We start from the raw sequence: 24,538 nt of genomic DNA on the forward strand, positions 1-24,538 counted from the left end.
TAAATACAACGTTTGTACCAATAAAAAACTCACACAGGTTTGTCTCCAAAATGGAAAGTTACTTTTTTTTTTTTCTTTTTAAATTATTCACAAAAAGCAGCTGGAAATCAGAAAGGCAGCTGCCGTCCCAGGGTCTCAAATCCATTAAAACCACCACAGAACAACTAAAACAATCAAAGAGAGGAAAGGAAAGGAAAATAACATCCAACGTTTGGCATTTTGGTTATATCCACAGGTTTCCCCAGAGCTCCTTTCGGAATCAAAAGCAAAACAGATTGGCAAAACAGAGATTCTCTGGATCAAGGCGGGAAGGGAGAAGATCTCACTCGGGCCCTCTGTGCGGTCAGACTGTGGTGCTCACCGCCTTTTTCCATGCAAAGACCTCCCCCCCCCCCCAAAAAAACACCCCCCCCCCCCCCCAAAAAAAAAAAAAAAAAAAAAAAAAAAAACCTTCAGCTCTCCCCTTTGTCACTACAGGGTGGCACTACCCAAGAAGCTGCCCCACCCCCCCCAAACTGAGATATAGCTGGGATTTGCTTCATCACCTCCTCTCTCCAGATCTTTCCAGCAGCATCTCACACTTTCCTCTAGGCCTTTTAATCTCTCACCCTAGTCCTAGAGAATCAAGACACCATCTCCCACAGGTCCCCAGAAGTATCTGGCCTGTCTTGGCTGGCATCCTTAAGCTCCCTCCTTCTAGAATTTCCTTCTTCCACCAAATGGACACTTTTCAATTCTATTCCACCAAATGGACACTTTTCAATTCTATTCTTTACTCTTCCACTTCCTAATGACCAGACCTCACTTTTATGCAATTCAACTTTTTACTGAAGTGGGTTGTCCAACAAATCCCAGGATACTGGGGAAAGCGGCCCCCGTGAAGGGCAGGCAGAAAAGCTGCTGGCTCTTGCTCCTGGGGAGAGGGGATGTGGAGTGCGGGAAGAGCCGGGGCAGTGCCTGAAGTCTGTAAACAGCAGGGAGACCGGTGTTGTGCTTGTCACCTAGGAAAAGAGCTGGTACGTGTGTTGCCAGCAGGGTCACGGGCTCTTTCCAACAGTGGGTCAAGAAACCTAGCCTTTCCTTGGAGGCTAAATGGGGCTCATTATCTCTCAAGGGATCAGGAAGTCAATGAAAGGCACAAACTTCCGAAGGAGGTCTTTGTGTGAGGGGATTTTTCAAATTCACATTGCTGGAAGCATCCCACCCACAGCCACCTTCTGGGTTCCCATCTCTTCTACCCTTTCCATATCCTTAAGTTTCCCACTAGACTCAGATTTCTACTTGACCAGGGTGTAACCAGCCTTCCAGAAGCTCCCTTCCAAGGCCTGGAGGCCAATCAGGACAGTCCAAGCGCACAGGCAAGTAATCTTACAGGCAACCGAGGAGAAATTTGCCACATCAAAATAAAAATAATCCAGAAAAAAAACCCAACCCCACAACAATTTGAAACAGCTTCTTTGAAACCCTTTAAATCAGTCAGTTTTTGCACAAACTATAGAAAACAGAGAGGTGAAGGTGATATATACGAAGGTGTGAAGAAAACAGCAGGAAACATGCAAAACGTGGGTTTTCTGGGCATTATCTGAGTTGGAAAGGAAAACCAAAGCATCACATTTTGCTGAGGAGATTGTAGAAACAAGCATGGGAGTTAATGAAACAGGACAACATCAATGTGGATCCAAAGGTTCACCGAAGATGGAGGTGGAGAACCACAGGGAAGGACAAAGAAAAGGGGCAGGGAGGCCAGAAGGCTGCCCGCTATCAACACAGGAGAGGGAGTTCAAGTGTTTTCTGCAGTTTAAGAACTCAAGGGGAAAAAAAAAAATACATGCTGTCTCCTCAAGCCCCAGAAACTAGATCAGCAAAATGTGCTCAGGAGCCTCAAAGGTTTAGTGACGTCTTTTATTTCATTGTTTGCTTCAAAGTTTTGCTTTAAAACTAAGCACACAGAAAAACAAAGCCTAGAAACGGACTGGCTGTGTGTTCACAGAAATACAAACACCACACGGCATGTGCTAGTAGGGCTGCTCTGAAGACAATTACAAAGAATTGGAATCACAAAATCAAGTGGTTATCTTATGAAGTTCTAGAAAAATAGATTTTTTTATATTCAAATGCAAGTTTAAATATTTCCCCTTCAGCAGTCGTTCTAGCAAAACCAATTTGGCAGCACAAAAAAATTTAAAGAAAAACAAAGAAAGAAACAAACATAATAAAAAATACACATCAGCATCAAAGGTCAACACAAGGTCAAAGGTGAGAGTTCAAGCATCAGAGAAGCTGAAGAGACAAGGATTTGGACGATGTACTTGACGCCACATCGACATGCTTTAGGCACAACGATGAACAAACGGCAGGAATCTAGAAAAAAACAAACCAGAAAGAGGGAGACCCACTGAGTTACACAGAGCAATACGTCCAAACGAAGAGAGAGAAAACAGGGACACTCACTGTGTATACAGCCCTGAAACGAGGAGGCCTTCTGGGGGAGGCAAGTGACAGGGAACTTTTGCACATGCTAACGATGGACACAGGGGAAAGTCAAAGTACATGGAGGACACCAAGAAGACATCAGACGGCCAAGAGCAAAACAGAAACCGAGGCCTGGATTTCCTGGGACGTGTCTCAACGGACTCCGCCAGACCCGATGTTCGGGTCCCTTTCTCTCCCTCCTCCACCCTCCCCACCCCAAGGACAGCAGCAGCCGCGCCCCTGAAAGAGGAGGGGTCCTGGCGAGGAGCGCCCTGGCGGCCAGACGTGGGGAACGCTCATGAGCCCTCTTCCCGGGGGGCTCTGTCTGGGAAATCCAAGCTCTCGGCTTCCCTTTGGGCCCGGCCCAGTCTTAGGGAAGTTGGAGGTCTGGATGCTTCCAAGACAAATTGATTTCATGATGGAACTGAGAAACAGAGGACAGCAGACGACACAATGGGAGCCCGTGACAGGACCACTTAAGACTCGACTGCATGTTCGGACCAGGCCCTGGGCCTGACCCACGCCCTTCCTCCGACATGGAGCAGCTTTTCCGTAAAACCCATTTCTGGCCTGAGGAGAGGGCTGTGCTCCGGGCTGACTGAGGGACAAAGGAGGGCCCGGGACAGCTTCCTCTCACCCTGACCCTCCCCTGGGAGGGAGTGGAGCCCCTTGTCATAGGCCTGCGACCGGACACGACTTCCAGCATTGAGGGGAACTGTGCCCGCTGTTAGGGGTGTCAGATCGTGAAAGGCTGGCAAAACACTGGGGGAAAAGGTCAAATGAACCCTTGTGGCAAGAAGGCTTTGGGCACCTCACAGCAGGGAGGTGGTAAAGGAGAGAGGTGGAGAGGGAGGCTCATGATTAACTGCAGTGCTCTGGGGAGCACGGATCTCTCCCCTACCAAGTCACAGCATCAATCCTCTCCCCCTCTGGCGGGCTAGTCAGGCTGCAAAGGGGCCACTGAAAGTCAGTAGTTTCATTAATACACAGCATCCTGTGTGTGTAAAACAATCACATTCTGGATTCTACAAAATCCTGGCCTTTTCCAGAGATATAATTTAGTTAATAAATATTCTCCACCCTGGAGCTGTATAAAACTTCTATAAAAATAGAAATGACATTCTCAGTTCCAGCAGGTAGGGATTCAGAACAGTGCCTCCCAACCTTGCATTTTTTCCTCTTTTTATTATTTTTTTTCTTTATTAAAAAAAAAAAAAAATCCCACCATGAACCTGGAAGCCTTTGGAACAGTTTTCTCCTCTGAAAACCAGGACACATTTCTCCCAGTGCACAGAATTCAAGTTTACATGGTTCAGCCTAAGAGGTGTACATTACGTGCTTCCCTAGAGGACACAGACCCACATTATCACTTGGAGAAGGTAGCAGGTATTCGCCCATTAATGGAATAGGTCCACCATTATATGGAAAACAGAAAGACTGATTTCTTGCCAGCCTTCCCTACAGCCAGCATGAAACAGAGAAGGCACCCGCCTGGCTTCCTGCTGAGAGTGGATGCTATGGTTCAGGGCTAGTACTTCTCGAAGCTTAAGGATTCTGGGGCCCTGGTTCCAGAGCTGGCCGATATTCACACCGAACGGTAACACAAGTGGCCCTGCGTGGCATGCGTACTGAAGAGCGTTTCTTTTCTCAAGCTCAGCTAACCCCCCACCTTGTGGAGAAGAGGCAGAGCCCGGGGCCGCTCGTTGGGTACCGGCCCAGGGAGGGAATGAGATGGGGTGAGAGGCAGCTCGGATGCTCACTTGAACGGGGTCAGCACAAAGGACATGAAATGGACAAGATAAAAATTGAGGTAAATGAAATGAATACTATGTCGAGTGTGTAAACGTTCTGCCACCAGTGAAGGTGGGGTGTTGGTGGTTTAAGCAAGGACCCACAACGGCTCCGCAGAAACGTCCAAAACCCAGCTCTGGCGGCCACCAACATCCACGGAAAAACTCTGGAAAAGCTGACCCTGTGTGAATGCAGGCTTCTCATTCTTCTTAAATACGAAGTACTGGCCCTGGTCAGAAGCAGGCCACTGGGCTGCAGGGACCAGCTGTCTGCTCTGGTACACTGGGAAGGGGACACCAAATAATCAGGGCCAGTGATGTATCCTGGCCAGGTTAAGAAGCTGCTCCTGGCCGGCTGCCCTTTCAGCTAGAAACCAGCCTCAGAGAACACTTAGGATAAGACAGAAGGAGATTCTTTTTTTTTTTTTTTTTCCTTTTTAAGAAAATCCAGTGGACAGAATTGTGAAAATTTAAGGTGGCCAACCCACTTTGAACTAGCCCCTTCCCTATTGAAACTTCTGTTAAATTGGCTATGGACTCTTTTAGTGTGTTAAAAAGGAGGGACTGTACCATGGCTTCGTTAGATCTATTTCTATCTAGCAAGGACACTGGGCAGCCAGAGCTATGTGAATGCATCCAACTGCTATGAAAGCTAATGACTGATAACGACGGTTTCTCTTGTGTATATTGCTAGCTAATTTAGCAGGCGCTTTATTCCCAGAAATCTTGCTAGCTCCTTTTTTCAAAGAGAGACAAAAAAACAAGGACAGGTATCCTAAATACAGATGGCAAGAACCTCTGGAGCTCTCTGAAGCTGTTTTTTTTGTTTTCTGTTGTTGTTTTTTTGCTCTAAGCAGCTGAAAAGAATCATCCTGAAGACAGCCACTGAGAGGAGGAGCTCTGTGAACCTTGCTCCCAAAGGCCATTTGGTGTCAGTCCCATTACCCCATCCTCCAAAGTCAGTGCTAATCTCCCTGCCTCTCCATCCTTGTCCCCAAGACAATCTGTTCTGGCTCTCTTGAGCTCCTTTCCATTCCCCCCTCCCACCCCAAGGCGGTCTGGTGTTGGTCCTTCTCAACACACACTGTTTACAAACACAGCAAACTTTAAATAAAGAAAAAAAAAAAATCTCCGCGATATGGCACCTAAACTCCAAAGTAAAACACTGGAAACCAAACAAAGCACAAACTCGTCCTCCACACGAAGCCGAACTCCCACAGGAGGCTGTAGCCGAGTCTTCAGGGCAAGAGGTGCCAGCGAGAGTGGCAGGGTCAGGGTCCAGGGCTGCCAACACACAGCCTTTGGGCTTCGAATCACTAAGGGCGGGCGCTCCTTCCCCCACTTACCAGAAGACCCTCTCACTCCAGTCCCAGAGGGGAGAATGCTCAGTAGGGCTTGCTGTCATTCTTCGAGCGTTTGAGCTGCACTTTCAGTCGTTTCATGCCAATCTGAAAGCCGTTCATTGATTGGATGGCAGCCTGCGCTGAAACAGGATTGTCATAGCTTACAAACCCTGTGAACGAGATAACAAGCCACCGTGAGGGAATGAAGAGGAGGCAGGCAAGCTCTGAGCCTGATACCTTGCCCCCACCCTCTTCCCAGAGGGCCAGTTCAAGGTCTGCACCTTTAGAAGCTGCGACAAGAACCTGGGAACTGACAGCTCACTACACAAAGCGACCCCTGCCAGAGCCCTCACCTGCAAAGCCGGAGAAATAGAAGCTAACGTACCAAAGCACTTGCTCAGGTTTGTCTGCTTGTCGATGAAAACCTTGGCAGAAACAACATTTCCAAAAGGCATGAACATCTGCAGTAGGTCCTGATCTCCAAACTCCTGGGGCAGGTGGTAGATGAACAGGTTGGCTCCTTCTGGACCTTCAAAATACCCACTGATTAAACAGACAGGTCAGGACAGCTACACACCACATCCAGTAGAGTCTGACACCTTGCAGACAGCTGAGTCTTGTAGTCCTGCGCCCCATCCATTCACACACCTGAGGCTTCTCCTTTCACAAAGGCAGGGTCTCTCTGCCTCCTAGTCCTGCTGTCTCTCCCCAACCTGAGTTACTCTACATGAACATGGTATAGAGTAAGTAACCAGACTGGGCAATGCCAGATTTCGGAGGAATTGGCAGTAACGGGTGAGACGACAGAACACGATCCGAACAGTCAGTCACCCGAAAGGCCAGTCTTGACTGCTTAGGCAAAAGAAAGCAGGCCCTCAGTTCTCCAGGACTATGGACTACATACAGCCCAGGATTCCATTTTATGTGCAAAACTTCTAGAGTTTGATAGAAAAAACTACCTGTAATTGCAAAAAGGTATCAACTCTTTAAAAGAAGGTGAGGTTTGAGAAGGAGCCCATGCTTGAGGCGGGCAGACTCAAAAGTAGGACTCAATTCTGGCTGGCGTGAGGGGCCCATCCACAAAACTATCTCACTTCATACAGCCTTCTGAAATTTTACTAGGTTAAGAAAAAAGGAGGTTAACAAGTCTCTCCCTTTTAAAATACAAATTAGAGATATATGGGGCTAGATAAACTAGCCACACATGAACTATTATTTTCTTTCCAATGAGTCCCACTTTCATAACCATTTAAAAAAAAAGCTTGTAGTTGTTGTTGTTGGGGGGGAGGAGGGGAGGGAGAGGAATATATAGTTAGCAATACTTTTTATATGACTTAATATAATTATTGTTTCTAAATGCACATGTGACCCATGAACTGGAGAAAGGCCCAGGTAGAATGCCTCCAGCCCTTTTATCCATTAGCAGATTAATCACTAGTCACTAGGGTAAAAAAAGCCCCACGAAACCGGAGAAAATTCAGGGAGAAGCACCGGCAATTCAAGTATGTGGCCAATGGGGATTTGGGGCGAGAGCGAGGAAGCAGGTGGGACACTGATGATGTGGGAACAGGAAGAGGGCAGCACGCACGGTCCCTAGAAATTGAGTCGTCTTATTTGGGGGTATTGAGCTGTTGTTTATCATTGAAACGAGTCACTGTCACAAAGAGACATTCACTCCTTCTGGCAGAGATTGCTACTTGAGCAGCCAAGCATACCTTGTAGATGCTGCACTGAATTGGGAATTGTAAATTAGGGCAGAAGAGGATGGTAGTTTGGGACCAACACACACCTTGGGGGATAAGAAACGCCTTAGAATGGCACTAAGAAGAATCAGGGCACAGGATACTAATAGTCATTCAAATTTTTGCACTTTTATCTCTAAAACAACAAAAAACCCAACAACTTTTTTCCTTTGCCTTGTTCACAATTTTCCCCAAGACTGGCTCTTTCCTTAAGAAAGAAGAATACCCTTCCTTCAACTTCATCCTGTATCACCCTGGCACCAAGAAGTCAGGCTAGTACTCTTAGTGAAACTTATTATAGTTAAAATAGAAGTCTATGACCTCTTAAAACTGGCCTGGGAACCTCATATAAGACAGTTTTCTGTAAGAAAACGTGTTTCAAGTTGTAAAGAACTGATTTCCAAATGAACTTTGGGAACAGGCCCCGCTTATTTATAAGAGGGTCCTGCCTATAGAGCAGAGAAAAAAATCAGCAAAGCCAGTTAGTTTCAAGTGTGTTGTCTGACTGCTGGTGCTCTGAGACGCTTGCGTCTTTGTAATTATATTTAAACAATGCCAGCTCTCTATGGGTTACAAAAACACAGTCCAATGTGAACACTAGATGCTAGAAGTCGTCCTTGTTCCTGCAGGCAATATCTAAGTGACAAATAGCTTATTACTAAGATGGGCCTCCTAAATTCAATAAAATTTATGTCCAAGCTGAGATTCTTCAACAATCCTTCTTCAAATTACTGGGCCAATTCACTCCCTTGCTTCTTTCCCAAGACATCACATCTTGTTTGTCTTCTCTGTTAATTAAATTGAACTCATTTTGAAAAATTTAAATCTGAAGTACCTGACCTGCACAATAACACAGTTAAAAGGAATACCCGGGCATAAATAATACTGTAGAAATAACTTTCTAATAAGAGTCAATTTCTAAGATCTTCATCTGGTTTTAGACCAGGCCACAAATTGTATGTTTCTTCATCTGAGAAGCGAGCTCATTTCAGGAGGTTCAGTATTAAAGTTTACAATGCTAGAAATAAGATAAATTCTGATTTAAGGAAGAACCATATTGCCCAAGCAGATCGTTATGATCACTGACGACTAAAGAGAGGCTGTCTAGTCTACAGAGTTTGAGATCCCAAGACAAGGTTATACATTGGCCATAAGAATCCTGGTTCTCCCCTCCCTCACTGTGGTATGAAGGTAACTCGGGATTCTTGAAGTCTGTGCCAGTGCAAACTCCCAGAGACCCTACCAAGCTTTCAACTGTCATTTTAGTCATAAACCATATCTCTATTATCTAAGGACTAGGTTAGCCATGGGGAAAGAAAACCATTCTAAGAAGAGTGACTGTAAGGTGATGAATCTTTCTGAGAGACATTCCATGCCAATGCAATCCCAGCCTCTCTAGGATTGCACTATGACATCGTGCCTGGCTCTGGGTCTTCCATGTCCTCTGCCCCTACCCCCTCCCCATTCCCCATCATCACCCCTAAAAGCTAGTTGGGAGCCTACCTTCCTTCTGACTTCCTGCAGCACCAATACTCTGCTGTGTTAACAGGTTCTGGTTGTAGAGAGTCGGGAGTGCAGCGGCAGCATACTGCTGGATCCCAGAGTAGGCCTGCGTGAGGGCCTCCATTGTGCTTCCAGTGCCGTTAGAAAGACCGCCACTGCCCAGGCCACCGTTTAAGGCGGCCATCCCTGTACGGGGGAAACAATAGCGCTATTCCCCTGGTTTTCAAAGAAAAGTGGTCTTTAGCCCTTCTCCTCCTTTGAAAGCTGGCTAAGTTATGAAATGTACAGACCCTGCAAGGACTAATTCCCTTGTATGTAGGGCTTCAGAGGTAAATGCTTAACCACCGGATGTCTGGGGAGACAGAGATGTGTGCACAGCACCACATTTTTATGTCTACTTGGAATCATTGACATTTCCTCCATGACTTTCTTAAGTTCAAACCAAGGCCTGATGTGGAACACTTTGTGTCTTACCTGCTAAGGAGCCAACGTTGAGGCCGGCAGTTGCTCCTGCTAGTGTCTGCAGGGCTCCAAGGGAAGCCATTGGATTAACAGAGTTGCTGCTACTGGAGCTCGGTGAGGACCCTGCTATTAAAAATGAAAGCCTTAAATACAGACCATCTTCCCACCCACATCAACAACCAGAGTGAGAAAGCATTCTATTTGTAAAGGGCATTCTAATTACACAGTTTTATCATCTTTCCCACAGTGGCTAGTAAAGGAAAAGGAGGAAAAACAGAATGAAATGGGATCTTAAATGAGAGAAACCTTGCAAACAGCTTGTTTCTTATCCATTTTAAAAGTAGGCTAATAAACAAAAGAAAACACTCAAGTTTCATCTCATACTCGGATTAGAAAAGAGAAAAAATGACAAATGTCAGAGATACAAGTTGACTGGACTCCTAATGGAGCTGTGACTTGGTTCAACTATTTTAAAAAACAACTTAAAGTATATCAAAAAGACTGGAATGTATGTCTACGTTTGAGTGCCAATATAACCATGGGATGTATATTCCAAAGAGGGCAAAGACAGCAAAAACTGTCCTACATAGAGTCCCTTCTGGAGAATAGCTAAATGTATCATGGGATACAGATAGAAGGAAATATCCCTATATCACGAAGAAACAACAAATAAGACTTCAAAGAACTGTGGCAAGAGTAGCATGAAATGATGCAACTTTTTACAATAACTACTACAATTTAAGGAAAACAATACTAGAAAACATCAGAATGCTGAGCAATTAAGTGACCAGTCGGAGGAGTGCAGAAACATGGCCTCAATGAGACAGAGGTGGCAGAATAAATAAGGCAGAGGGATGCTGTCAGACAAAGGCAATCAGAGGATCTGTTTTGCTTCACTTTATTTCTCTGTTGTGGGGAAAAGTTAATAATTGGCTAGCAGGAAAGTGTGTATGACCATTCAAATGATGTCAATGTGAAAGAGAGAAAGAAGAGTGAATAAAATATTTCAAACTAAAGGCTGGGCATTCAACAAGTTTTCAGGATGAGACACTTTCCTCTTAGACACATAGCGGAATATTTAGGGTCAGAATGGAGCCTATAAAGAAGTCTATACCTCTCATTTGACAGATAAGGAAACTACAGCCCAGAAAAGTCAAGTACAGAGCCCAAATTAGTCAGATAAGTTAGTGCAAAGCCAGGATCAGACCTTCAATAAGAACCAGCCTTCCCCTCACCCCCGGCAGCAGTCAGTCTTACCTGAACTGGTGAGGACACTGAGAGGACTGCTAGATGTCGTGAGAGCATTAGTACCACTTGGCGTATTCTGAGCGGCGCTAGCAGCCGCCGCCAATGCAGCCAAATTCTGTAACTGCATTGCATTTAGTCCTGCAAAATTGAAGTGAACATTTCAGACAAAAGATTGCTCTCCTTACTGAGAACAATGACAGCAAATTTGACAGAACACTAGCCTGAAGAATCGAAAAGCTTTCTATCAGCTTCATTATAAGGTTCCGCAGATTTGAGCTATACTTAACTTTCTCAGTATAAGAATAAGTTGTAGGAGTAAGAGATTAGGGTATATTAGGAAAGAACCAGTCCCTATCTGAAGCTTTGGAATGATCTATGAAGTACAAAGGGCTGGAACAAAACTGAGGGCCATTTTGCAAGAGTTACTGCTCTTTGGAGGAAGAAACACACAGAGAGAATGTAAGAGAACTAGCTCTAGAAAGCTAATTCAGAATGACAGGGTTCTCCTTTCACCTATTTCCCCAAAGCTCTAGTTTTTTCTCTTTAGGATTATAATTAGTTTTGCTGGGTAACCTGTGAGGGCATGGGCAGCATATACAATAGATACATACTAGAAAGAATGATAGAAGACACAAAAGAAACTGTTTAAAAATTAAATCTCACTTTTCAGTCAAAAATAATCTCTTTCCTTCTTCTCGTCAACCTTCTCCTCTCCCCCATCAAGAAAGAAAAGTCCCTGATAATCAAGTAAAATGGATCTCCTCATCTGCCACTTCCCCGCAAAAGATCTTGTTCTGCCCTTTGCGTCCTTCACCTCTATTGAGAGGTAGGTAGCATGATCTATCATTGGTCCTCTGGAATCATGTGTAATTTTTAGGCTAGTCAGACACTTCTAAAGCTTTCACTGTGTCTTGTCTTAACAATACTGTTGCCACCATATAAATGGTTTTCCTGGTTCTATTTGGTAAAAGTTCATACAAGTTTTTCATGTCTTAAAGTTGAATAGCATTTCAACACAAGTATATACCATCACTTGCTCAGTCATTCCTTATTTGGTGGCACCCCCTCAGTTTAATTCCTTACCAGGGCAGAAAGAGCTCCTCTAAATATTGAACAAAAGTGTGTCTTTAGCTGAGGCCTAGTGCCCCACTTAATTTGCACTCCCTCTTATTTCCTTCTCTCTCTCTTCTACCCTTTCCCTCATTTTCCTATTGACACTGTAACCAAGTATGTCTTTTGCCTCCTTTGACCAATTTAGATGAGAACTGAAGTTCAAGTGTCAGTCACTCCCTTTACCCTCACCTGCTTCTTCATATAGACCATATGTGAGATGATTTTCCATAACCCTTTTCTCTCTTTTACCCCCAATCAAGACATGAGAACTACTCCTACGCCTTCTGTCCAACTGGACCCCATCTGTGATTTCTGACAATGGGCTTCTAGAGGGACACATGTATGACGTCCCCATATTAAAATGGAAGCAACTTATTCTTTGGCATTTAGTCCCTTATGATTGTTTATATTTACTTTTTTTTACATTTCTCTTAATTTGTGTCTTTGAACTTCAAAGTCTTTATGCATCCTTTCATCAAGAATGCTTAGAAGTTCTTTGTTATAGCAACTACCTCAAAGGGTTGTTATGAGGATCAGAAGAAACATCTGTGAGAAGCACTTAACACAGTACCTGGCATACAGGAGGTGGTGCATGGAGATACTTAATGTCTTTCTTCCCATTTACTTTTGCTGAACAAAGTATTACTGGCTATGAATCCTTATCGTTTGCCTTCTTAAAATATCATTATCTAAGCTCTCCATTCCTTCCTAATGGTGGGTGTTGAATTATATGTGATCCTAACTGTGGTTCCTTCCTTTTTGGCTACTTGCAGTTTTCTTTTCTTTAAACCGATTGTTTTAAATTTTAGCTATAATGTGGCAGGGAATCTTCGTTTTGGAATTTTGTTCAGGAGATAACTGGTGAATTCTATTTCCACTTTGCCCTCTGCTTCTGAGAGATATGACAGTTGTCTTCTGTGATTTCTTGAAATGCTACGCTTATGTCTCATCATGGCTTTCAGGTAGTCCTATGATTGTTTGATCTGTTTTTCAGGTCAGTTATTTTTGTTCTGAGATGTCTACGTTTTCTTTTTTTTCACTTCAGTCTTTTGACCTTAATATTTCTAGTCTCAGTAATTAATTCATTAGGCATCTCTTTGGCCCATTTTGATTTTCAAGATATAATTTCCTTTTAATTCTTTTTTCCATAGCTTTAATTTTCTTGGTAAGGATTTTTTTCTAACTTTTCCTCTTTCAGAATTCTAGCTCAATTTGCACCCAAGCAGTGTTTTGTTTTGAGTATTTGCTTGTAGACATTTTGTAATCACTCTCTTCTGGGTTTTGCCAAGTATTCCTGTTGGCATAATTGTCTTTAAATGGTCAGATTCTGTTTGCTTGCTTATTCTCCTAACATTCTTCCTGACTTTAGACATTTTATACTAAGACTGGACTCTGTAGGAAATACGTGGGCTGGTACTTCTGCTTTCTTGAAGTACTGAGTGTTGGTTATTACAGGATCACAAGAACACCTTAAACTGGAGGTTCTTGTGATATAAGCTTGTGGTGTTCCCAAAATGTTCTTTAACAGAGCAAAATCTGATCCTACAAACTGAATTCAGCCCAGTAGATTGCTGCTGGGATTTCTACTCTGAATGTAACTATGCGGGTTTCAAACCAGGCTAGAATTCAAAACAAAGGCTACAAGCTACACAGCTGCTCTGCTAGACTCTGAATGCGCCCCCCCCCCTCCACCCTCGCTTGGCACACTTAGTCTTCTTTGTACCCTGCACACCTTAGACCCCTCTTTGGGCAGGACCAGGTACTTTATTTCTACCCATTCTATGTTCCTGATCTGACTCAGTCCTCAGGGTCCACAGATATCTCATCTCTGTTTCCATGTCTGCTTGGGCTGGAAGTTTTTCTATATATGAAAGGACAGGAGAAGGGTGGGAGGGGAAAATGTAGTACTTTCTGTTCAATTGTCATCTTGGGTCCTTAGAAAATAAAAATCTGATGGGAGTTGACACAGTAGAATGAGGGCTAGGAAGCAAAACTGAGCAAGCTAATAATTTTTTGGCTCAAAATGAACCACCTTTTAACCTGGACATTTTTTAACTTGGGGGGAAAAAAACAAAGTCTGATAGCTTTTTTTAAAAACTATTTAGTGAGCTGCTATGTGAAGAGTGGGTCATTGAGTTCAAAATCCATTATACCAATTTTGGACTCAGGAAAAGGTGGTAAATCTCTTGCCTAGGATATGGCCAAGCAATAACTGGATAGCCACAAGTCATACAATATTTACAGGGGAACTCTTCAATTATAGATTATAATGAATGGCCACTGAGGTCCCTTCAAACCCTGAAGATTATTTAGAAGAAGAAACTAATTTTTGGACTATTATTTCATGGAATAAAGGAAATGAACATTTATCTGACACAACAGCTCCCTGAAGGCTCTTGCTTGACACAATCTCCATTAATGGGGCAAGGCTGGGGCAGTGTCATGGCAAGGCTGTCCTTTGATGTCTTAAGACTTTGGGGAATTATCTCAGGTAGAATGTGGAGGCTTTTTATATTATTAAATGATGAAAATATTTGTATGCTTGATTTCTTTTTATTTTACTTTAAGGCACATTCCCTATGGAATTAGAAATTTCAAGGTTAAATTATTTTATAAATACAACTTCATAAGAGATAAAGATGACTGAAAAATTCTTACTCTAACCAAAAACATTAAAGGTGGTCCCCTGTGACCACAGAATAAAGATAGAGGGGCAGAAAAGACATTTTATTATAGAAATGAATAATTTCTTAAACACTTCAAGTTAGATGAAAGGAAAAACCTCAATCATTTAGTATCAACTATTTTAATGCCCTGCAAATTTTATGAGGCTAAAATGAGCATGAGATGATAGATTCAGAGCTGGAAGAGACTTTGGGGGCTACCATATTCAATCCTTTGATTTTACAGATGAGTAAACTTGAGGTAGAAGGAAATTGGGTAACATTCCCAGAGTCTAAGGTGGGATATGAATCTAAAACTTCCCTCATGTTTTTTTCCATGAAAGTGGGGTCTTAGCCTGATCATGAAGTACTAGGGAAAGAAATCATTATCTGAGTCTCTTTCTTCACTTGGGTTAATCTATTTTGGTTTTAAAATACTGGCAGGTGGAACCCTTTAGTGGAGATCTAAAATCAGAATGCAGTTTTTTCTGATGATTTCAAAGATCCTAATTCTAGCCTAGACTCTGCCCCAGAACAGGAAGTTCCAAGATGAGTTCCCTTTAAGATGACAATCTGATGTTACAAAGTGGATCATCTAAGTGATACCCACCACCCAACCTTAATGATAAGGCCGAAGACGACAAATGAAAAGACCACTCACCTCCCATTGGATGGAGGCTGCCCAGGGTGTTGAGGTTCCCAGAAGAGGCAGTCTGCTGAAGGAGCTGCAAATAAAGCTAGACATTACACCAAAAAACAAAACAAGAGTGAGAGTGAGGGCTGGTTCCGCGTCTGGGAGAACTCTACAGCACAGCAAAGCGAGCACACAGGCCCAGGCCCCAGGAGAGGAAGGGGAAGAGTCTCAGAAGCCCCAGACAGCCCAAGAGCGCAGTCCAGCACAGCACAACACGGCGCAGCAAGAGCCCACAAGGCTCCAACACAACAGGGAGACAATCAGCGAGCAGTACAGGAAAGAACAGAAACCCCCTATCTCAGGGACAGGCACTCCTGCACTCAAGTCATTTCCATCTATTTGCCTCCCTCCCATCGGAAAAGTATCTTCCCTGCTACTGCCCCATCTTCCCTTCATCTTGGCCAGGCTGGCCTGCATCTCAAACAGCCCCTGATTCTGAGTTCCAACACTTCTAGAATGTTTCCTCCCATCACTCTGATTCTCTTTCATGTGAGCCAGACCATATTCTCTAGCTCCACCACAAGAACCTTTCCATATAAACCAACCCACACCACAGCAACCTAGGGATCAAGCTTGTTTTCTTGCCTCAAGAGACCCTAAAGCCGAGAAAACATCTGCCCCTTCTTGGTCACTCTGGGTCCTACGTTCTCCAGAAAGCCCTTTGTGAGACCAAGCTAATAATGATGCCATCCTCTAGTGCCCAACGACCCTCACTTCTGAACGTACACTACAGCTGGGTGTCCACTACTATCTGCATTTGTTGCACATTTCTTTAGGAATGTTGCAACTTTAATGGAAGAAACCAATTCAAACTCGAACCCTACAACCCTTAGGATACAATGACAGACCCAGCCTGTAGATAATGAGAATACCCTCTAAGGCCTCCTGCCATGTCAGTTGCCCAATACTAGAAAGAGATGTTAATCCCATTTTATAAATGAAATTTCAAACTCAAAGAGTAAACTGGCTCAAGATCACTCAGCTTTTCAGGGTTAGAAGCAGAATTTAAAGCCAGGTCTTCCAGCCATGTGCCAAGCCTTAAGTTACCAGGGAACTGCATCAGTGAAGGCATGCTCCACCGTGCTGAAACCTACCCAGCTCTCCAAAGCCTCATGCAAGGTCCTGAAGGGACTTTCACCAAAATGAGGACTGACACGGTATATGACAAACCCTAACAGCACCATTTTAGCCCAAGCTGAGCTGCTTAAACTAATCAAAGCGGTCATGTAAGCCCACAGAGAAAGTCAGAAGCTGAGGACACAATCAGATTAAACAATCATCCTGTTAGAGAAAGCATCTTGGGTCATAATAAATCTGAGCCTGAATGTACTTAGAACAGAGATAAGCACATGTCATTCTCCCAACCCCAGGATTGCTGCCCCCTCCTCCCCCAACTCCACTAGGCTCACTTCCCTCCAGTTTAGAAACTTGGGGAACTAACCCTGGTGCTTGTTCCCTCTTCCAGCTCTTCCATAGCAAAGAGAAAGAATGCTATTCCCTGGACACTGGTTTCCCTCTTCCACAGGTATTCTAGAAATAGCCCATTTCATGTGGGCAATGTTTCTCCTTTCCCCTACTGATTACATGTCTCTGGAAAGCTGGCTCCAAGAGTTACTCCAAGAAACTCAACTTACTACTGAGGTGCTCGATTTGGGCCTGTTCATGCCGACAACGTGGGGACAGAAAGATGGGAGGGAAAGTGTAACAAAGGCAGGCACTTCCGATACAACACAGTGTCCCTGGAAGATGCATCTATTGGTTTCCTGTAATAATGTCAGCTTCTTGTTATCTTGAGAGAGAACAATTCAGGAAACCTTTGAGGAAACCTCTGCTTCCAGCAGGAAAATATCTACGACTAGGGAGTCCAATGAGAGTACCGTGATATTAGAAGAACAGAAGAGGATAAATGGATTAAGATCTTAAGTTTTCTGCCTATCACAGAAGCCTCAGATGCAATTAGAGAACAGACAAGACAGACAAGACAGACCAACAGACAGACAGATGCCCAGTGTCTCCACTTTGGTGTCTGCCCACTATTGCGCCTGCTTCGCTGGCATCTACTTCACAACCAAGTACCCAGGAGTCCTGCTCCACGGGCAAAGAGCCAGGCGTGAAGACTCACTGCTAAGTACTGGGGTCCCAGAGTGTTCAGCCCAGCGAGGTTTCCCCATACAGATGCAGCACTGATCTGCTGCATCTGCTGTTGCAGCTGCTGGGCCATGCGCTTCTGTTCTTTGTCCTTCTGAGTGTCTGCAAACTTCACCACGATGGGAGAGGAACAGCCCTAAAGAGGCAACCAAGGGAAAAGTAAGAAAAAAAATTAGTCTGTTCTCTAATTCTAGTGCCAAATGGGGAAGGAGCTGAAGACTCAATAATAAGGGTCAAAGGTGAAGGAGCAGATTTTAGCTTTGGGACTTCAGAGAAGCCATGAAAACAGGGTGGGAAACTGACATCAAAGAAGAGCCCCAACTGGCCCTGCTTCATGTTGGCAGTTACTCTTGGGTGCCACAACCACTTTCCTACTGAAAGCTGAGAGATCAGCCTTGAAAATGGCATAGCGGCCCAATGAATGACAAAGGATCCCCAAGTGCACCTTAAAAGATGTCCTCCTTTTCAAAGGGGCCTTTACCTCCATAGTCTGTGCTTGATGCATTGCCTTGATGGCTGTCTGCGCCATGGCTCGTGTTGTAAATGTCACAAATGCACAACCTGGTGGAAGAAGGAATATCCTCAGCCTTCAAAGAGTTCAAAGACTTCTCATGTACAAAACCAGAGAGTTTTGGCTAGATGCTGAAAAGTAAGGTGGTGTGCAGGTCATCTGGATGAAGGCTGAGAACATCAGCTTTAACATACAGGCAAGCATATTGTATTAACAAAAAGGTAACCCACATCTCGCCACTCCGATTCGTTCTTGCTGTCTACAGATCACTGATTTTATAATCTCAGCTATAAGGGGGGGAGGGGAATCACATCTAACATCTCAAGATCTAAAAGATTCATACCTCGGCTCAGACCATCAGGACCTCGTAATATTCTGCACTCTTCAATCTGTCCGAAGGAAGAGAACATGACTCGAATATCGTTTTCATTGCACTTCTTGGAAATCATACCAATAAACAGCTTCCTGTCTTCCACTGCTAAGAGACCAAAGTAAAAAAGGCTTCTAAACATTACTTTGAACAACAAGAAGAAAAGGGTGAAGACTGTCTGTGCTCACTGAGGGCCAAGGAAAGTACTTTCCCTGGCTCTGGATAGCTACTTGCCTTTTCCACCTGCCCTCTAACGGTTCAAACTCATTCCCCACCTTTTCTACTATCTTTCTTTTCTCTCCCAAACACAAGGTCTACAACCATCAAGATGGAAATTCCACTTTATTCTAACAGTTCTTAGATATAGTCTATTCAAGTTGCTACTAATTCTCTCTCCCTCCTTTTTTTTACCCTACTTGCCAACGTACTTATTTTTATAATACAGGACAATGGAGACGACCCTGCAAGAAATTTCTGTAAGAAATACTTCATTTCTTTTCCAACCCACCTGGATTGGTAATATTAAAGCCCAGAGAATTGTCCTGATCAGGGGAAAGGTCAGCAATATATTTACCATTGTTTTTTTCGCTGTCTGCAGGTTTCATCTGTATAGGATGATGCATCTAAAAAAGAAAAATACCACCACCTTACACTCATGCATTGGCTACATGGATTATTTAAGTTTGGTCAAAAACTAAATCTCAATATGCATTATAGTATACTGCACATACTAAGCATCTCAGGTCTGTGGGTCAAATGGACAAAATACTAACGTTTCTAGGATAATGAATTTTAACACGGGCATCTTGGGAGCTTTTCTTGATGCTCTATGACAGCGCCATTTTAATTCCAATTTAGGGCTCAGACAACAACTAAAAGTCAAGATGCACAAAGCTGTAGAGAACATTATTGACAATTTTGCCAAAATCTGTTTCTTATAACTCTTTGCAGAATTCCTTGAGAGCCTGATCCATGGGAAAGGGTATTCAGGAGCCTGATCCATGGGAAAGGGCATTCAGTACCAAGCCCCAAGAGCTCATCCTACTTGTTAAAAACCACCCTAGATCTTCCTCTAGGAAGAATGGCCACTCTCTTCTTACCCCTGGAAGGATCTTCATATTGTGAAGAGCGTTCTGTGCTTCTAGTGCAGCTTTCCGGGTGTAAAACGTAACAAAACAGCACCCTGTAATCACAAACTTAAATGATTAGGACTATTCTTCTGCAAGAAAGAATTTTGGGGGGGCTTGGCTTTCAGTTGAAATAGTGTACTGTCAGAACTCTTGTAGGGGGAACCACTTGCCTGGACATACAAGACAGAGGAAAAAACAAACAATTCACAAGATCAATTTGCTCTAACTAAATAAGAAATTAACAAGGTTAGATTGAGACTGATATAGTTTCTTATGTCAGTATATGCATTCTTCTGGGATCAAAATGAGCCTATCTGCAAGCTTTTTGAGCATTTAAAAACTTGCAAAGGTCAAGTGCCTTTCTTTTTGATTCTATCCTTTAAAAATGTACTGGGTGTGGAAAATGTGCTTTGCTCATAGCTGTCATGTATACCTATGTGTTGAGCTTCACATCCCTGCCCAGGGAAAGAGACCAACTCTGCCAAGTGGTACCCCTACAAAGGATGACTCCAGAGATTACTTTTATTGCTCTTGCCTTATGTCCTTTAGATTTCCCTAAATCTCCTCCTGCTTCTCCCCTTGCCTCTAGACAGGAAAGGGATTTTTCCCAATAGATTCATCTAGTTCAGTCCTTCTGTTTCTTCAAGGCCCAGCTGGGGTGCCACTTCCTAGGCAAAGCTTTTGTTCAAATTTTCCAGCCAAAAAGGATCCCTCTTCCATTCAAACCATGATCAGATGCATTTTAACTCATATTTGTGTATGTAAGATATATCACACTTACTAGACTTAAGCTCCTTGAGGGCATGGATTGTGTCCTTTTCAATGGGGGACACGGCAGGAGTAACCACAGTAGTAATAATAGCAGAAAATAAGAGTATTACAAACAATAATGGAATTTCAACATGTTTTAAGGAAGAAAGGACAGAACCACAATTCAGTTTGATGGGATCTAAGTAGCCACATAACCCAGATACTACCTAAAAGGAATCCCTACTATGACATACTTGATAAACAGCCATTCAAACTTTCAAGATGTGAAGATCTCGCAAGGGCACCATTTCACTCTTACATAGCTCTAATTACTGGCAAGATTTTCAGCATAAAAGACCAAGACTTTCTTCTCTAGGAATTATACATATGATTCATGCCTTTATAACCAAAGGGAATCCAAGGTTCGTTAATAACTAGCCCAGAAACCCACAAATAACAAAGGATGAGGATCTGCCTGAAACCAGCTGCCTCTGTATACTCACAATGACAAGCATTGTGTTTATTGTACACACAGCAAGGACTTTATGAACATCTTCTAAATGAACATCAGACATTATCCTCGTTATTCCCAATCATTTACACCTTAAGTGACTTTATTATTTTTCCAAGCCAACAAATATGAAGTACTTTCTCTGTGCCAGGCACTGAACCAAGCAAAGTTTGGTTAAAAGGGCAAATGTTCTTTGATGAGTACAGAAGTTACTGAACAATGAGAAACCATGTATCTAAGATAGACAGCTCAACCAACACCGAATCATATATGAGAGGAAGGAATCACACACTAGAAATTATACCTTTTCTCAACAGTGAGAAAAAAGCAAAGTCCTCACCTTTGCTCTGGGGAGGGTTCTGGCTCCGATCCCTCAGGACATTGATTTCATAGACAGCACCATACTGTTCAAAGAGTTCCCTCAGATCTTTTTCAGACCAGCTCCTAGGAACCTGACCCACAAACATCTTGATGGCATCCAGGTCAGGTTGGTCCGGGTGATCCAGTGTTCCATTCATTTTCTTTGAGCTGCACAAGATAAAGAACTCCCATTATAGGGGCCAATTATACTCACCCAGAGGACTTCTCTTCTACGCAACTATAGCACCAAAGTGCCTCATCAAGAACGACAACAAGTATATTCTAGTAACTTAATGTACACTTATATATTCCAGAGAGCTGGAAAAAATTCTTTACCTAGGGTAAAGGGGAAACATGGGGAGACAAGGAACTCAAAAGGTTCCTCTTGCTAATAATGAACATATCCCCAAGAGCTAAGTCAATCATTCAAACAACAAGCATTTATTAATCACCTACTATATGTGCCAGGCACTGTACTAGGAGCTGGGCATACAAAAATCAAACCAAATCAAACAAACAAACAAATAAATGAAGCAATCCCTGCTCTCAAGGAGCTTACATTAAGAGGCAAAGGAAGAAGACCAGTCAGGAGCTGTTAGCATCTACTTGGAATTGGAATAATGGAATTAAAGTTGCCAAGAGGACTGAAGTGCTATTCCCCCTCATTATCCGCTCCCCCCACCACCACCTCAAGCAGTGCTTGTACAGGGAAAGGAAAGTCTACTTGATAAGCATGTTCTTTTCTTTTGCTAGCCTCCAATCAATTTGTCCTTTTGCTGTCCCTCCCACCATGGCTTTCCCCTTCTGTTGGATCCTGCCATGAAGTCATCATTCTGTGTTTAGGACATCATTGTCTGTTGCCATGGAAATGATAATGCTATTCTCCTAGCCTGAGAATTTCACAGCAGAATCAAAGAGGCAAGCCGACTCCAAATAAGACCATTTTTAAACAAGCTTCCAAAATAATTAATAGGATAAAAATGCTATAGAACCAAGAGTAACTGAAAGCCTAGGACCAAAGACAGGGTCTTGACTTCCTAGGCCTAGGCTAAGAAGGCACAAGTAAAAATATTGACAAAAGTGATTAATAACAAAGCCCAATAATTCTGAGTCCAGGGTTCACGGAGTAGAAGGAAAAAAATGTAAAAACTATTCTGATAATTTAGAGCAAAAAAGGGAACTTTAGTTAGCTAGTTAAATCTCATCTTACATAGTTGTAAACTGAACATGATAGAGCTGAACAGAGTTGTCCAATGCCACAGGAGAAAGGAGCAGGGCTGAAACTCCAATCAGATCCTATCAGATACTTTGTGCTAAAATTCAAGAACATGTACTAGATGTGAACTTCAAACACTACACTCTCTAAAATCCAAACTTGCTTCTCTTTAGGCAGATGCATTAATTTCATCACTTCTCAATTACCTTGAAATTCAGTATCCCCACTAGATTGTGATATGCTATTCAACCTAGCTCTGTACTGATGCCATTTCACCAAATTCAAACTCCACAGGGACTCTTGCAGATCATCTTGAGAGAATTATAGGGCAACAAAATTCATCATTTAAAAAATATTATTTGTCTTTCATCTTTATCAGTCTTTCAGGAGATTTTTCTTTTTAATTTCCTTTATAGACAACAACATTTTATAAATCACTTCTTCCACCAACTTATTGAACTGGTCTGAAATCTTCACCAATCTATTGGTGATCAGTGGTTCTTTCCCCTCGGTCGTTAGGTCGTTAACTATACTCTATAATCCTATATATATATATATATATATATATACACACATACATACACATACTTCTATATTTACCTCTTCTTTGCCTTGTTTTAACTTCAATATTTGTAACTTGAAACAAAAATGTTATAATGCTTCTACTTTAATTATTTTTCAATTCCATACACTTTAATATTTGATTTCATTGGCCAGCAGTGTTATCTGGTCACTAAAGATTTTCTAAGTAGTTACCTTTCAGTCTTAAGGCCAATTAGAAAACATTTAGCACATGAATTGAGAGCTCAAGTCACTGATGTCCTGCAGATGTTCAAAGATATTGTTGCAATACTAGAGTTTTTCCTAACCTGTTAATTACTGGTCATCCAAAGGACCTTCAATTAATATTTCCCCAATTTTTGAATTAGATCTCAGATCTTTCAGTCCCACCCATTTGGAAAGATCCCACCTTTCTTTTCTTGAATTTGAAGGATGAATAAATCAATTACCTCTACAGAAAGTCGATTCTACTTTTAGAAAGCTCTGTTAGAAAATTCTTTGTGATATTAAATCTTAATTTACCTCTGAACTTATATTCATGGCCTTGGTTTTGTTTCTGAAGCCAATCAGATTCAGTCTAATACCCCAAGTGAGGAAGTTGCACCCCACTAAAACTTGTCTAGGTAAACAGCTTTCATTTCTTCAATTAATCACTTTATGGTAAGATATTCAGATACTTGTCTCTTCTGGATTCAGATAGTTTTCACTTTACATTATGCAAATCTGACTTTTACATAAAGAATGGAAAGAAATTTGCATTCCAAAAAGTCACTTATGTTAGCTTTACAGTACAATCTATGTTCTCTCCCAGCTTTTCTACTCAGCATTCAATGGCCTTCCATGCCCCCACCAAAACAAAACCAAAAAGCGCCACATATCCTTATTAATCAAAAACAAAACAAAAAACCTTAACCAAACAAAAAATCCAAACCACCTCCAAAGGAAAGCAGAAGAAAGTAAGTCCAGAGATGGCCACCACTGGATCAGGAACCTGGCCTGAGACCTCTGGCACAGAGAAAGGCCCTTGCCCACCTGTTCAGCTCTGCGTGTCTGCTCTGGTACCACGTGTCTATCCCTGGCCTCCTGTACGATGCCTGTCTTTTTCTTTCTGTGTCTGGCCCCCATATGTCAGTCCCTCATGTTCTTTCTCTCAGTTCCGGCCAGAGCCCTACAGAGCCGGTGGCCCCCATGTGCTTCTCCTCCTGCTCCAGATTTTCTCTTCCCAGCCCTCACTTGTCCTTGAACTGTGTGTTAGGCCCTTCCCCCTCAGGCACACAGGCTCCTTCCTGCCCACACACCTCCTTCCTTCCCTTCCCAATGTCCTTGAGCAAATCTGTATTACATAAATGTCACTTTTTATACATGGGGCCTGCAAAGTGGTCCACCTTTCTTTTGTGATGACTGGTCTGTATTATTTTGCTTATCAATGATATTCCTAAACAGTGGCGTTCAGAAGCAAACTTAATACTATATATTTGGCCTAAGATAGAATACCAAAAAGTTATCACTTCTTTATTCCTGGAAGCTATGCCTCTCTTTATGCAATCTAAAATATGATTAGCTTTTATTTAAACCACATCACATTGCTGACCCAAGAAACTCACAAAAACATTAAATAGCACATAATCAAGTGCACATCAATTGGGAGTACCTCATTTGAGACCTTCTGACAAGCTGACATTTAACTACTGACAACCTCTCTGAGTTTGCTCATTTAACCAATCTATTGAATTCATCTAACAAATACTCAATATTTTGCTATGTTTTAATTAAAGGCTTTTCAAATGCATTTCTAAGATCGAAGTAAACTCTCTCTATTATTCCCCAAATGTATCAAGCTTAGTTACCCTGTCAATAAAAGATATCAAGTCATTATGATATAACCTGGCTCTACATGTTCTTCACATCCATTTAAAAACGTCAGTGTCTGGCACATAGAAGGCACTCACAA

At 42.7% G+C, this 24,538-nt stretch overlaps 1 protein-coding gene across 16 annotated transcripts in view; it reads right to left on the minus strand.

Moving 5' to 3' along the window:
• Positions 1-1,230: 1,230 nt before the first annotated feature.
• CELF1 (CUGBP Elav-like family member 1) overlaps positions 1,231-24,538 on the minus strand; it is a 98,666-nt gene continuing 75,358 nt past the window's right edge. For 5 of the 16 annotated variants that reach the window (XM_031944229.1, XM_031944225.1, XM_031944224.1 and 2 more), the window contains 12 exons: positions 20,791-20,978; positions 19,160-19,242; positions 18,634-18,682; positions 18,033-18,167; positions 17,660-17,739; positions 17,153-17,314; positions 14,998-15,073; positions 10,570-10,698; positions 9,325-9,438; positions 8,851-9,036; positions 5,991-6,134; positions 1,231-5,775 (listed from right to left, as the gene is read on the minus strand). In XM_031944229.1, coding sequence (XP_031800089.1) covers positions 5,648-5,775; positions 5,991-6,134; positions 8,851-9,036; positions 9,325-9,438; positions 10,570-10,698; positions 14,998-15,073; positions 17,153-17,314; positions 17,660-17,739; positions 18,033-18,167; positions 18,634-18,682; positions 19,160-19,242; positions 20,791-20,968 — 1,464 coding nt within the window. In that variant the 5' untranslated portion in view covers positions 20,969-20,978 and the 3' untranslated portion in view covers positions 1,231-5,647. Of the gene's footprint in view, positions 5,776-5,990; positions 6,135-8,850; positions 9,037-9,324; positions 9,439-10,569; positions 10,699-14,997; positions 15,074-17,152; positions 17,315-17,659; positions 17,740-18,032; positions 18,168-18,633; positions 18,683-19,159; positions 19,243-20,790; positions 20,979-21,369; positions 21,669-23,619; positions 24,001-24,538 lie in introns of those variants that run through there. The other 11 variants (XM_031944219.1, XM_031944228.1, XM_031944223.1 and 8 more) reach the window with 11 other exon arrangements.

This window comes from Sarcophilus harrisii, chromosome 6 (assembly GCF_902635505.1).
Source record: "Sarcophilus harrisii chromosome 6, mSarHar1.11, whole genome shotgun sequence".
Classification (NCBI taxonomy): Eukaryota; Metazoa; Chordata; class Mammalia; order Dasyuromorphia; family Dasyuridae; genus Sarcophilus; species Sarcophilus harrisii.